This window comes from Hemiscyllium ocellatum, chromosome 10, assembly GCF_020745735.1.
Source record: "Hemiscyllium ocellatum isolate sHemOce1 chromosome 10, sHemOce1.pat.X.cur, whole genome shotgun sequence".
Classification (NCBI taxonomy): domain Eukaryota; kingdom Metazoa; phylum Chordata; class Chondrichthyes; order Orectolobiformes; family Hemiscylliidae; genus Hemiscyllium; species Hemiscyllium ocellatum.
This window is the reverse complement of record NC_083410.1, coordinates 66,952,641-66,966,712: the sequence shown is the minus strand read 5'-3', so window position 1 is coordinate 66,966,712 and position 14,072 is coordinate 66,952,641. Positions and strand designations below refer to the sequence as shown.

Below are 14,072 nucleotides of genomic sequence, written 5' to 3'. Positions count from 1 at the left end.
TCCATTTTGGAAGGACAAATAAGAATGCGGAATACAGGGTTAACGGTAGGGTTCTTAGTAAGGTGGAGGAGCAGAGCGATCTTGGGGTCTATGTTCATAGATCTTTGAAAGTTGCCACTCAGGTGAATAGAGCTTTTAAGAAGGCCTATGGTGTATTAGCGTTCATTAGCAGAGGGATTGAATTCAAGAGTCGTCAGGTGATGTTGCAGCTGTATAGGACTTTGGTTAGGCCACATTTGGAGTACTGTGTGCAGTTCTGGTCGCCTCATTTTAGGAAAGGTGTGGAAGCTTTGGAGAGGGTGCAGAGGAGATTTACCAGGCTGTTGCCTGGAATGGAGAATAGGTCGTATGAGGATAGGTTGAGAGTGCTAGGTCTTTTCTCATTGGAACAACGAAGGATGAGGGGTGACTTGATAGAGATTTATAAGATGATCAGGGGGATAGATAGAGTAGACAGTCAGAGACTTTTTCCCCGGGTACAACAGAGTGTTACAAGAGGACATAAATTTAAGGTGAAGAGTGGAAGGTATGGGGGGGGTGTCAGGGGTAGGTTCTTTACTCAGAGAGTGGTTGGGGCATGGAATGCGCTGCCTGCGGGAGTGGCAGAGTCAGAATCATTGGTGACCTTTAACCAGCAATTGGATAGGTACATGGATAGGTGCTTAAGCTAGGATAAATGTTCGGCACAACATTGTGGGCCAAAGGGCCTGTTCTGTGCTCTATTGTTCTATGTTCTATGTTCTATTTTCTAACCTCATTTGAAAATCTAGCATGCATATTGTCAGATCTAAAGGACTTGTCTTCACATATTCCCATTCATAGTCCATTATGATTAATTTACTGATAGCTGATTTCTTTAGGTTTCTCATTCTTTCTGCTGCCTTTGTGCCCCATTATAATTTTTGAACCTTCTATGAAGAAGGCCGCTATGTCGCATTCATTTCATTTCACTCCTATTTTTTTAAATTTTCATTACAATTTGTTATCACTCTGTCTCCAAGGCATCCAGGCTTACTTTCACTAATCACTTTTTTCATAACTATAGAAACTTTTGTAATATGTTTTATACCTCTTGCTGGTTTATTCTAATTCCCTTTTCTCTTTCCTTATCAATTTCTTGGTCGTCAGTTTCTGTATTCTAACATCTATCCAATCCTTAGGTTTAATTCTTAATCCTGAGGCAGTAATAGAAGCCTCTTCCTTTGATTTAAAACTGATTTGAACACTTGCCACAGTTATGAGTCATAGAGAACTGTAGTACAAAAAAGACTCTTCAGCCCATTGAAGTTGGACCACGTATTCTGTGTATTTTGTGTGTTATTAGCACTGTTGTGTTTCAAATGATGCATAATGTATGCTTCAATGTTGTTTCCCAGTATACCCCATTGTCAACTCTCCCTTCATATCTATATAGTCTGCTTTGTTTAGCTTTAATATTTTAGTTTTGAACATAACTAAATCACTTTCAAATTCAATATAAAATTATTTCATTTTATGAGAGCTCTTCCCTAGAGACTCCTTTTCTACAAGATTACTCTCATTACTCCTTATTATTTAAGCTAAATCCAAAACACCCTATGCTCTAGTTAGTTCCTTGATAATATGGTTTAGAAAAGTATTCTGTATTCAACAAAATCCCCTCCACACTAGGATCAAACTGTACACAATTGGTAAGGTTTCCATTTTGTTTAAAGGGAGACAAATCTGGAAAGAATATTCCTTTTGTAACATTTAGCTCTGTTTTATAAATATAATTACAGCAATAGAGATTGTTACAGAGGTATATTGAGCTGGATTTTGAGAATCTATTGTGATTGGTCCTGAACTCAAAGAAAATTGCTTACAAAGATTTAATGGCTTCTGTCATCTAGATTTCCCCCTTCCCGTCTAGTTTTCTTTTCTGGAGAATAGGAGGTTGAAAGGCAACCTGATAGAGAGGTACAGATGGAGTTCATGATAGTTGTCTCTTCTCTAGGATGAAGGATTTCAAGACTAGGGGCACATTTTTGATGTGAGAGGAGAGAGATTTAAAAAAGACATGACAGGCAAATGTTTTACACAGAGGGTTCGTGTGTGGAATGAATTTCCTTAGGAAGTATTGGATGCAGGTACAATTACAATGTTTAAAAGACGTTTGGATAGATACATGAATAGGAAAAGTTTGGAAGGATATGGACCAGGAGTAGAAGGATGGGACTAGTTCAGTTTGGGATTATATTCAGCACGGAACGATTTGGACTAAAGAGTCTGTTTCCGTGCTGTATGACTCTATGACGCAAGTCAAGGGGATGTTTAAATGTCCAGCAGCAGTGATATTATCAGTCAAGACAAGCAACCATACACAAAGATTAATTCTAATGGATGTCAAACTATGAATTACAAAAGAACCCACCAAATCCCTTTAGTCTTAATTTGTATTTTGCACATATGAAAAACAATGATTAGAAGACGTTCGCGGTATTAGGGTAAAAGCCATAATATCATGAAGAAACTTTAATTGAAAAGTATATGGAATTGCATGTCATAATGGGAGAAAATTGACATTCAACAAATATAACACTATTCTTTCCCCATCTAGACAGCTTTTTAGCAGTCAGTAATACTTTTTCAAACTGTTCAAAGTCCAGGCTATACTTCATTCAATAAGGTGTATATTTCCAGAGGGTTTTTGCGGTGATAATAAAATAGTAAGCTTACACCATTTCAATTATTTTGGATTGCTTGCAGTTTGACAGGATCTCAGAAGTGCATTCTCTAGAAAAGTACAGAATCAATGGCTACAGTTTCTATGCATCTGCAGTCTCGAGATGTTACTATCAGTTTCAGTATAATCATGATGTGAATGCTGACAGTTTTGCCTTAATTACCACTGCCAAACCAGGGATATGATACCGCCTACAAATATTACATCACAGAGAACTATAATTAATCATCACTTTTTCTTTCAAATACACTGTAATATTAAAATGAACTAATTCAGGTGGTATACATGTGAAATTTAAAAAAAAGGAATTGGAAATTTTTAGCAGATCATCTGTCTGTGGAGAGATTAAAAGGAGTTTATCTGTCAACAGATCATTAGTAGTTTTAAGGGACAGTGTCATGATACAACTTTATTGCATTTTTACAAAGGAAAGGAAAAAATGTCATTATTGGGATAGAAGTATTGAATCTAGTGCTAAAGATATTTATTTATTTTCAAATTAAGAAACAATGAAATACACAACTTGTTCTTAAATGCAGGTGTTGATCCTGATTACTTCCTAGTTTTCACTTGCAATTCTGTTCCAGCAGCTACACGGGAATAATATTCACTTCACAGATGGTTATGAGTTGAAAGAGGATGTTGGTGTTGGATCATACTCCGTGTGCAAGCGATGTGTTCACAAACTCACATCTGTGGACTATGCTGTAAAGGTAAGTCTCCATCTGTCTGATCAGGAAATGGGCTGCATCCATTCAAGGCAATGGGTAGGTTGCATGCACCAAATGTTCTACCACAGTATAAAACAGTGTCCAAACTTTAAATCTGCTCTGTACCTGTTTTCTTCTCTCTTATTCCGGATATTAACAAGGATATAGCAAGTGCCATGTGCCCAAAGATATGGTGCAAAACTCTCACTTCTTCAGCGAAACCTTGATAACAGAGATTGATTGACAATTTCAACTAATTCTAGTTCCACTGTGATGCTCACTCGACAAAGGCAAAATGAAGCGGATTTGGAAATCTGAAACATAAGCAATGATTGGTCCTTCTTTCAAAGGGAAAATGTTCTTCCTTCTACCCTATCCATGTCCCTCAAAATTTGATGCATCTCAATCCTTTCCCCTCTCACTCTCCTCTGTTCGAATGAAAATAATACCAGTCTGTCCAATTTTTCTTCATAGTTGAAACTATTCAGCCAAAGCAGCTGAGATCCTGGTAAATCTCCTCTGTAATCTTTCCAGCACCACCACATCCTTCCTTTAATGTGGATTTCAGAAGTATACACCACACTGGAACTGTGGCCTTTTTGAGGAATCTCTGAAGTCAGACTGGCACAAAGAAAGTGATGAGTAGAGGACACAGCTGGGTAAAATATTATTGACATGAAATAAATGTACTTTAATTATCACTTACAATTATGGAAACATTGCATTCTGTCTCGGAGTTTATTTGGAGCCTTCTTCCATTACCTCAGAAGTGTCCTATTGACCAAAGCAGATATTAATGAAGAAGACCAGCACTGCCTCCAGTGTACTAGGGCAGCCTGAGGAAAAAGGTGTTCAAGGACAACAACCTCACATCTGATGCCAGTCTCTTGGTATATAGAGCTGTGGTGGTTTCCACCCTCCTATTTGGCTGTGAGATGTGGACAGTCTACAGCGGACACCTCAATGCACGGGAATGGTACCATCAATGCTGCTTGCGCAAGATGCTGCGAATATGCTGGAAAACAAGCACACCAACATCCTTGACCAGGCCAACATCCCCAGCATTGAGGCACTGACCACCCTTGATCGGCTGCGATGGGCTGGGCATGTCACCTGCATAAGCGACATAAGACTTCCTAACCAGGCACTTTACTCCCAGCTTTGAAGTAACAGGCAAGCCCCAGGTGCAAAGAGGAAATGCTTCAGAGATACCCTCAAGGCCTCACTGTTGAAGTGCAGTGATCCCACTGGGAATCACTAGCCCAATACAGTCCAAAGTGGAGGAGAAGCATCTGGGAAAACATTGAGCACCTTGAGATTTGCTGCCAGAGAAAAAGCAGAAGCCAGGCGAAAACAGAAAAATGAGAGCACTGCCACACCACTGTCCCATCCACCCCTTCCAACAACCAACTTTTGTCCCAAGTGTAACAGAGTCTGCAGAAGACACATTGGACTGTACAGCTACAGATTCACCTTGGGACTGTAAGGAAGACATCCTTGTCTGAAGGGACCATCAATGATGATGCTTTGGAACAATATGCATATGGAACGAATCTTAGGTTTTGGTCATCCTGTTATACCATTTAGCAATTGATTTTATTTTCTTTGAATAATAAATCATTCACCACTCAAGTTTTTATTTATTGTTAGTTGTCCTTTTTTATACGATCAGTCTGAGGAATGTTCTGTTTGTCCTAGTGGACCTCAGTGACTACTAACAGCCCCAACTGCACACACACAAACCTAACCAACAGTACAAGCAAGTTTAGCTTCAATTGAATGTGGAATTCAGGATAATGTGATGATGAAGAGTCCATGCTGAATATTCCAGGTCACAGAGGCAAAGGACTTAACTTTATCTTAGAAACAGCAATTGCAGGAAACAGGCAGCAATACTGCAGACTGCATGTTCAGCTGATTTTATTGTGCAAACCAGAATTTGAATTCAATTCTTGAAAGTGCAAGAATATAGTAAGAGTGTTTTAGGTTAAGACTGTGTTGTGCAAACCAGTGAAATTCAATAAGACCTGAAAACAGGTACAATTCCTTCCAGTGCAAGAAATAAGCAAGTTTCCACACTGTAAGTAATCTAATCTAATTTGTGTTGCTTGTTTATTTAAATAATTGAGGGGTGCAGCTCACACTAAATGCAGTTCTGACAGGCTACACACCTGAACATTGGGTGCAAAATAACCTTGGTCCCCTTCATTGCTACAATTGATGTCTGCCTTGTTCTGCTGTGAATCAGTAGTTCTAGCTCCAGATTTTATGTTGAAATACAGGCATCTGACTGTTGTTCATTGAGTTTGAGATAGAACAATTATTCCTTGTATATTGTGGGTAAATATGAACTCCCAGCAGAGAGTCCTATCTATCTCCTCCACTTCCCCAGTCGAGCAGCTGGTCTTTCTCTGTGCCAGGTCTGCTCATTCTCCTTGTCATCTGCAGTCCACAGCAACAGAAATGACCACACTCAGATCCGGAAAATGCTCGGAGTGAAACCCTTGAAGTTGGACTTGTTATGAACTCAAAGCAGCACTCATCACTCCAGAAACAGGAGCTCTATACAGCAAAGCATTGCAAATAGCATATCAAAGCACCAATTCTAGTATGCATTTGATGTCTCTTTGCTGAATTAGGCAGAATTGTACACCATCTGTCATGCATTGAGCAGTTACTTCGCATTTAAAGGTTTCACCATGTGAAATTAGTAAGACTTACTCATCTTTTTCAATAACTCAGGCCCTGTGCTTCCATCCTTTATCTGCATAGAGTATGGATTGGTGGCTGATAGATTTTACTTACTCTGATTCTATAAACTGCAGAGATTTCATCACAGTAAATATAAGTATGCCCTTCCTGCTGTATCTACAGTAAAGCTATACCCTGATACGATTGGCCTCCAGGGAGCAACTGTGAACAGGGAGAAAATCAGAAAGAAAAATAATGGAGAAAAAAAACATTATTTACATTGCAAACACAGAAGTGGATGGAATTAATAACTGTGCTTTCACTCTGTTATTTCCAGATTATTGACAAAAACAAAAGAGATCCATCAGAGGAAATTGAAATTTTACTGCGATATGGACAACATCCAAATATTATCACCCTGAAGGATGTGAGTAGACCAGACACTTCATTACACTGTACAGTTGGCATATGTTTAGCACTTTGAAAGATGTTGTTCTAATATGGCACAGATTTTTGTTCATAATTGTTAAGCTTCATGGAAAACGCTTAACCAAGTTATTACCTTTCATCTTATTTTCTCTTCGTAATGGTTTGGTAGAATTTATACCCATGGGATTGAACATTGGACTATGATTGGTTCTTTGGTTAGATGAAATCATCTTTCTATCTTCCTTACCACAAATCAGAATTCTTTTCAAACTGCGTTTGCAAAAGGTAATTTGCCAGATTGTAGAAGATTGAGTTATTTAGACCCCGTAATCTGGTACCTGAGTCTAGGATTGCCACAGATTTCCTGTTGAAGGTTGTCATGTCAGTTTCGCTCATTTATGTCAAGGAGCTAGAGTTCTTTCTACTATTTGCAGTAACGTGATAATGGAAAGGGTGCATTCACACGGCAAGTAACTCTGTAATGCTAAACTGTGTATCTAACTGCAACATGTTAGGGAAGGTTGAATCTTTCTTGATAGACAAAACCTCTCAGTTCTGGTACTATACTTTTAAATCTATTTTGTGTGTTGTCAGATCCTCTATATTGTTGTTACAAATCAGAGGCAGATACAGTGAATTGGAGTTGTGCTTTAGTCTTACCAAGATCTGATTCAAGACAAAAGAACTTCCTTGTATTTTTGTTCCAACCCTCCAGCAGCTAGTCCCAGTGTTTTGTTTATTTTACTTGTTTTTATTAACTTGTGTGTATATATACCCTGGATCTCTTTTACATTCACCTCATGCTACTATTTTACAAGGAATTCTATGTATATTTCTATATTCTACAACATGCAGATCATATTTATCTAGATTGAAATTAATTTACTAATTACACACTTTCTACAAGTTTAAAAATAATTTTATGTTTTATTTTTCAAAATCTTCCTCAGTACTAGTTGTGACCCCAATATGGTGTCATTCCTGAATTTATAAATTACAGGCAGATATTATAGATCCCTGTCAGCATGTGTGAAGGCAGGGTGTACTTAAATGCAGCATATAGTTTGCCCACTATCTATTCAACCTGCCTTGAATTTTACAGGACTGGGGTGTTGTGAGGAGGAGGTTAGGTAAGGGGTGGTTGGATATTCATGCATCCTGTCCAACCATGGGCCCATTGAGATTCATCAGACTCCCCATGTTATTTTACTTGTGCTGGGGAATTCCACATCAAACATATATGCCCTTTAATCTTCTCATCACTGGCCTCTCAAACCTAGCCTCACCCCATTACTTCCAAGCTGCACTGATGGCCTGGTTTTACTTGTAGTTACTAGTTTTAGTTTTGTAGCCAGCTAGCTATTCATTGTGTCACTTACTCCAAATTCCAAATGTACTGACCTTGGTTACATAATTATTATAAAAAGCTGCTTGTCAATCCACTTAGCATGGGTCTTCTCTTACTGCCAGGTAAATCATGGTGGGAGTGGGATGAGGCATTTCACTGACAATTGAGACTTGTCAAAGCAATTATGAAAACTCATGCATACTCTATCTGGTATATTACTCTTATTTAATTTTTGTGTTGCTTCTTCAAATAATTAAAGCATGTCAGCCTAGTGTGATCATTCTGTTCAAAATCCCTATATCTATTTATTATCAATTTTATTTAAGATATTTTGCTATTAAATGTTTAAATAAAGATTCCTTCTATTACTTACCACTGACATTAAGGTTACTGTTCTATACTTTCATGGGAATGTTTCATCTCCATTGTTCAAGAGAGAAATCACATTAGATTTCCATCAGTTCTTTGCCACAATTCCCTTTTCTAATTAATTTTTTATGTATAGATAATACATGCTGTCTCTTGTCTAATTTAGTTTAGCATATGTGGATGCAATCCAGCTGGATAGGCATTTACCCTCTTTTAAGTTTGATTAGTTTATCAATTATTTCCTCACTTTCAATCTTAATTTCATGGTATGTTTTTTTTCCTCAATAATGTCATGTTTACTCTATTAGAACACATGGAGGCAAAATAACTAATTAGTTGTTTCTATCATTTCACTATTTAATCACCTTATTAAATATTGTCTGCCATTTTCATTCTTTGTCACTTGAGAACCAAGAGGGCTTATTTTTTCCAATTTATCTTCCATAGTTTCCACCTATTCTTCTCAAATTTCAGCTACTGTCTCACAATTTATTACATTGGTCATTTTCTTACTTGAATTATTTGTAATTATTATTTTTAAAATTCTATTTTATTATGATTACTATTGATTAGATACTTCCCATACTAAAAATAAACTAAGGATATTATTAAACTAGATAGGGTTCAGAAAAGGTTTACCAGCACGTTTCTGGGAATGAAGGACTTAGGATATAAAAGAAATAGACTTGAAAAACTGAGATTATTTTTATTGGAACATAGAAGGTTGAGGGGTGACCTTATTGAGGTTTATAAAATCACAGGAGGAATAGATAAGGTGAATGGCAAGGATCCTTTCCCTTCAGTGGAGGCTTTCAAAACTACAGGGCCTATTCTTAAGATGAGAGGAGAAAGATTTCAAAAGAACATGGGGGCCACAGAGAGTGTAAATATGGAATTAACTGCCAGAGAAAGTGGGGGTTGAAAAGTTATTTGGTTAAGTTCATAAATAGAGTATAGAGTCATAGAGATGTACAGCACAGAAACAGACCCTTCAGTCCAATTTGTCCATGCTGACCAAATATCCCAACCCAATCTAGTCCCACCTGCCAATAGGGTCATAGAGATGTACAACACGGAAACAGACTCTTCGGATAGGAAAGGTTTGGCAGGATCTGGGCCAAATACAGGTAATTGGGTTTAGTTTAGTTTGGGTACGTGGTCAGCGTGGACTGATTGGACCAAAGGGTCTGTTTCCATGCTGTATGATGCTATGACTGTATTGTTTCCATGGGACTGAATGAAGTATTGCACAAATTACTGTACCAGTACAAGGGAGACAGTGGTGTAGTGATAATATCATTTGACTACTGATCTAGAAGACCAAACTAATGCTTAGGGTATAGGTTCAAATTAGATGATGACAATTGATGTTGTTTAAATTCAAATGAATGGAATCTGGAATTGAAAACTGAGGTAGAGTCTTCTAGGGGCCTGAACAAAATGGGCTATGGTGTGCTTTGTTGCAAAATCAATCATGAAGCCCAGTAAGTACAATATCGAAGTTGGGAGCAACTCACATTTTTAATGCAGCTGGCCTGCATTGCATTGAATTTCTCACTAGGTAGCCTTGAATTATTTATTACGGAGAATTGTTGCCTCACCTTGCCTCACTAATGTGAAGTTGCCTATCCCACCAAATGTGCCAAGCAAACTGAATGCTGAAAACTCTCAACATGGAAGTCAAAGTGGGTAGCTATCAATTTCAGCTGTGAAGATTCAAGTTGCTCAGCACCAAATAGCATTTCGCAGCTCAATCCATGGGCACCAGCCACATATACCCCTCAGCCATACACATTGGCATCTGATATCTTCCACAGTCTCATGATTCTCATGGCACCTTGTAGAATGTTTAGAAACCACAGACCTACATTGCAAAGTGCACCAGCAGCTAGCGTTGAAAGGCTACTACAGGAACACTTTGAGTAGAGGGGCAAGCCACCCAGCTCATGCATTGGACCAGCCTGCATCTCCAGACTGCTTTCTTGCTGTCTTAGTGTTCACTCATTGAGTGCTTACCTGTAATTAGCAGCATTGTACCTTGCCATATCATGCCTTGTCTGTTAGAGCATTGGCACTTCAGCTAGAGTCAAAGGCTATCAGTACGGCTGTGTTGACATGGTCTTTTGAGTGGACAGGGATCTGGCCAGGGAGATGACAGGGGCATATCTTCCTGCATGACACAATAAGATGGACATTATTAAGGTGTAATGTAGTGGCTGAGGAGGCAAGGAGTACAATTGGAAGCAAAGTTAAATGTGATGGGTCTCCACTTTGAGGGATGGTTGAAAATGGGCTGTCACAAAGTAAGGTAAAGGGGGACCTGGAGGGTCTGGGGTTGTTAGAGAGTTAGGTAATTCAGTTGAAGGGAACAGAGTCCTTGATTCTGACCTTGTGGGACTGCAAGTTGGTCATTTGGAAGTACTCTATCCACAATTCCAAATTTGTCATATGTATTGCTGTTGGGCAAGCCTTCATCTGTGAACATAAAAATGACTCCCTTCACTAGTTTCAACCCCTTATTTCTGCAGGATTATGAATGATTTGGGGGGATTGACAAGGTACTAATTCCAGAAAGCATACGAGTAGGGATCTCAAATCATTTTATTGTTTCTTGTTGTTCGCTATGTAGTGAGCAGTGTTGTTGAATCTATTGTTGTACTATGGAGTCTCAACTATAAATAATTTGTTATGAAAAAAAGATTGCTTATCACTTACAGTTTTCAAGCTAAAACACGAACTAATTTTCACAATGTACCATTTATTGTTGATCAGTCTATTTTAAACTAGTGCACTGCAAACATATTAAGCTCAGCAGAAATCACATTATATTAGCTGAAATTATAATCATAACACACATGATAAAGAGATAATAGGCTTATGATTTCATACATTAGTACCACATCAATACCAAGCTGAATCCTCCAAATATAATAACAGAAAACATATCATACATTGTGTATTAGAACGGCTTTATGCAAATTATATGAGCGTGAGGTTATGAACTATACTATTTTACTTGTGAATCTTTGTTGCATCACAGAGCTCATTAAAGCAAATAAATCTTACCTGACCTTGTTTTTGTTTGCTTTAAATTCAGGTATATGATGATGGAAAGTATTTGTATCTTGTCATGGAACTAATGAGAGGAGGGGAGCTGCTGGATAGGATCCTACGGCAGAAGTGTTTCTCAGAAAGAGAGGCCAGTGCAGTACTTTATACAATCACAAAGACTGTGGAATACCTACACTCACAAGGGGTACGTTCTCATTGTTAATCTGCTAGATTTCAATTTCCCTAAGCACAGAGTCATGCAGTATACATGCATCCAAAAATCAACTTGGGGGAAATGTGTACATTTTCCTTGAAGCCCTGTTTCTAAATGCTGTCTTTAGCTTGGAGCACTTACATGTTCTGGGCAGACTACATCCCTGATATTTTCTGGCTTGGAAGGAGGATAAGAGAGTCCGCTCCTGCTGCATTTCTGAAATGTTGAGAAACATGAACCAGAGGATGCAAACATCACCAGGTAACTTATAAGTATTCAGGCATTGAAAGGTTAACAACAATTAGAAAAGGCAGAAAGACCAGCAATGGCTAGCCTATGTCACTTAAGTAGGAATGGTCAGTTTGTTCCTGTTGCAGGCAGAGACCATACCCCAGTTCTTGGGAGAATTTCCACAATTTATAGATGGCTTGGAGCATCAGTCTCTTGAACTCTGCATTCTGCGGGAAATTGTGCATAAATGTGAAGTAAATGTAATGCAACAAAATGAATGAAAGCTGTTCAAGGTCTCAGCTAGAGCCATGAAGAGGACTAAATGAGACCAAAGGGTGAGTAGTGAAGTAATACCTGTATTCAGGGGTAATTTGTATTGAAACCAAAGGATGTGAAGTAGTTATACAGTTCCAACAGCATACAATCCCTGATGTCCAATTTTCTTCATTCATAAAGAGAATCACTTATGGTTGTAAATATCCTGCAGAATGTAGTGAAGATATTGACAGCCAGGATTAAATTTGTAGTCAATTTTGAGGACAGAGAAAAACCCAATAAGAACATGTACATGGCCTGCTGAAAGATGCTGAGAACTATCATGCTTATGGTGGAGAGACGTATGGCCAATAAACATTTTAAGGAGATATACCTCTAACCAAAACCAGGTGCTCTAAGACAATTCTCATAAGATATAAGGGAAGAAGGTATTATTGCTACCACTTGTCAAGAATACCACTACCTGTCCTCGAGGCGAAAAACTGTTTCATAAACTGTTTTAGAAATCTAAGAGGCTAAAGTAGTATTGCATTTATATAGTGCCTCTCCTGACGCATCATTGTCTTAAAGTGCTTTACAGCCAAGAAAATGCATTTCAAATGAGTTTAATATTGCAATGTAGGGAAATAAGGCAGTGAAGTATAAGAACCACAAATGCTGGAAATCTGAAACAAAAACAGAAATTGCTGGAGAAATTCAGCAGGCCTGGCAGCATCTGTGGAAAGAAAGCAGAATTACTGTTTTGAATTGAGTGACCTTTCATCAGAACTGATAGCAACTAGGAAAAAGTGGTATTTACTGATTTAAACATTTAGTAAATTTATTTTACATGCTATGTTGACATGGTCATTAATGGTCACTGGGTTAATTTCAGCATTAATGTGCTGAATAAAGGAATTTTGTACCAATAAACTGAGAATTTTTACACCAGTTTATAATGCTACCTTGTCTCTATTATTCATGCTCATCTACAGTATGAAACTCTTGCTTCACTCTCACAAATATTTATATAAAATTTTGTTGACTCATCTTGAGTAATAGGAGGTTGCAGAGAGATGATGAATAAGCATTTAACAACAAAACCATAAGACCATGTTAGCTATTATTATTGAACTTGTCATTCGTAATGAATATTCAGATGTGCATTGTACCCGAACAAACAATGGTCTCATGATTCAACAGTCATATTCAAATGGGCTGTTTATTTATCTGAAGCTTCAAATCTCTTCTTAGAATGAACAAATTGGTTTTAAGACTACAAATTTTAAAACATTGCAGTGGGAACAATGTTGTTAAACCAACAGCTGATGTAGTTAAGTAATATTTTCAGTTGTTCAAAAGAGTGAACAGGGTCTCAAACTCATCTTGTATTGAAAAGCCCAGTTTCTCTTATGCTAGTTTCTCAATGATCAGGATAAATTCCAGTTTGAACTGCCTGGTACCACTTTCTCCTTTCTGATAAAGGTGACTGTAAATCTTCCAACTACTCACTCACTCAGACTGAAGTGTCCGGAATGAAGAAAGAAACAACACTTACCCTGGTGCATCTCAGATTGCCAGTGCCATTTCCAGAGATGGCTCAGCTCTTAGTAAGAACTCTATTGCATTCTCCCAATTCGTCCAACTCCGCCGCATCTGTACGGATGAAGAGACAGTCCACTCCCACGCATCCCGGATGTCCACCTATTTTGAACAAGATGCTTTTCCCTCCTCTGTCATCCAGACAGCTCTTCACCTCACCACCTCCATTCCTCATTCCACTGCTCCCCCCACACCAAACACAATAAAGGCAGAGTCCCCTTGTCCTTACCTACTAACGCACCAGTCTCTGCACCCAACACATCACCCTTAAACACTTCTGCCAACTCCAAATAGACCGCACCATCAAGAACATCTTCCCCTCACCACCCGCTTTGCCTTCCGCAAGTACCAGTTCCTTCAACAGTCCTTGGTTTGTGCCACACTCCTCACCAACACACCCCAGTCCCACCCCCGAACCCCCAGTTACCTTCCCCTGTAACTGGAAAAGATAAAAACCTGCTGCTACAG

The 14,072-nt window shown here is 38.4% G+C and overlaps 1 protein-coding gene across 4 annotated transcripts in view; it reads left to right on the top strand.

Annotated features, from left to right (window-relative positions):
• Nucleotides 1-14,072, top strand: part of rps6ka2 (ribosomal protein S6 kinase, polypeptide 2) — a 387,513-nt gene that overhangs the window by 337,644 nt on the left and 35,797 nt on the right. For 2 of the 4 annotated variants that reach the window (XM_060830971.1, XM_060830969.1), the window contains 3 exons: nucleotides 3,295-3,417; nucleotides 6,443-6,532; nucleotides 11,349-11,507. In XM_060830971.1, the coding sequence (XP_060686954.1) occupies nucleotides 3,295-3,417; nucleotides 6,443-6,532; nucleotides 11,349-11,507 (372 nt within the window). Of the gene's footprint in view, nucleotides 1-3,291; nucleotides 3,418-6,442; nucleotides 6,533-11,348; nucleotides 11,508-14,072 lie in introns of all 4 variants that reach the window. The other 2 variants (XM_060830970.1, XM_060830968.1) reach the window with 1 other exon arrangement.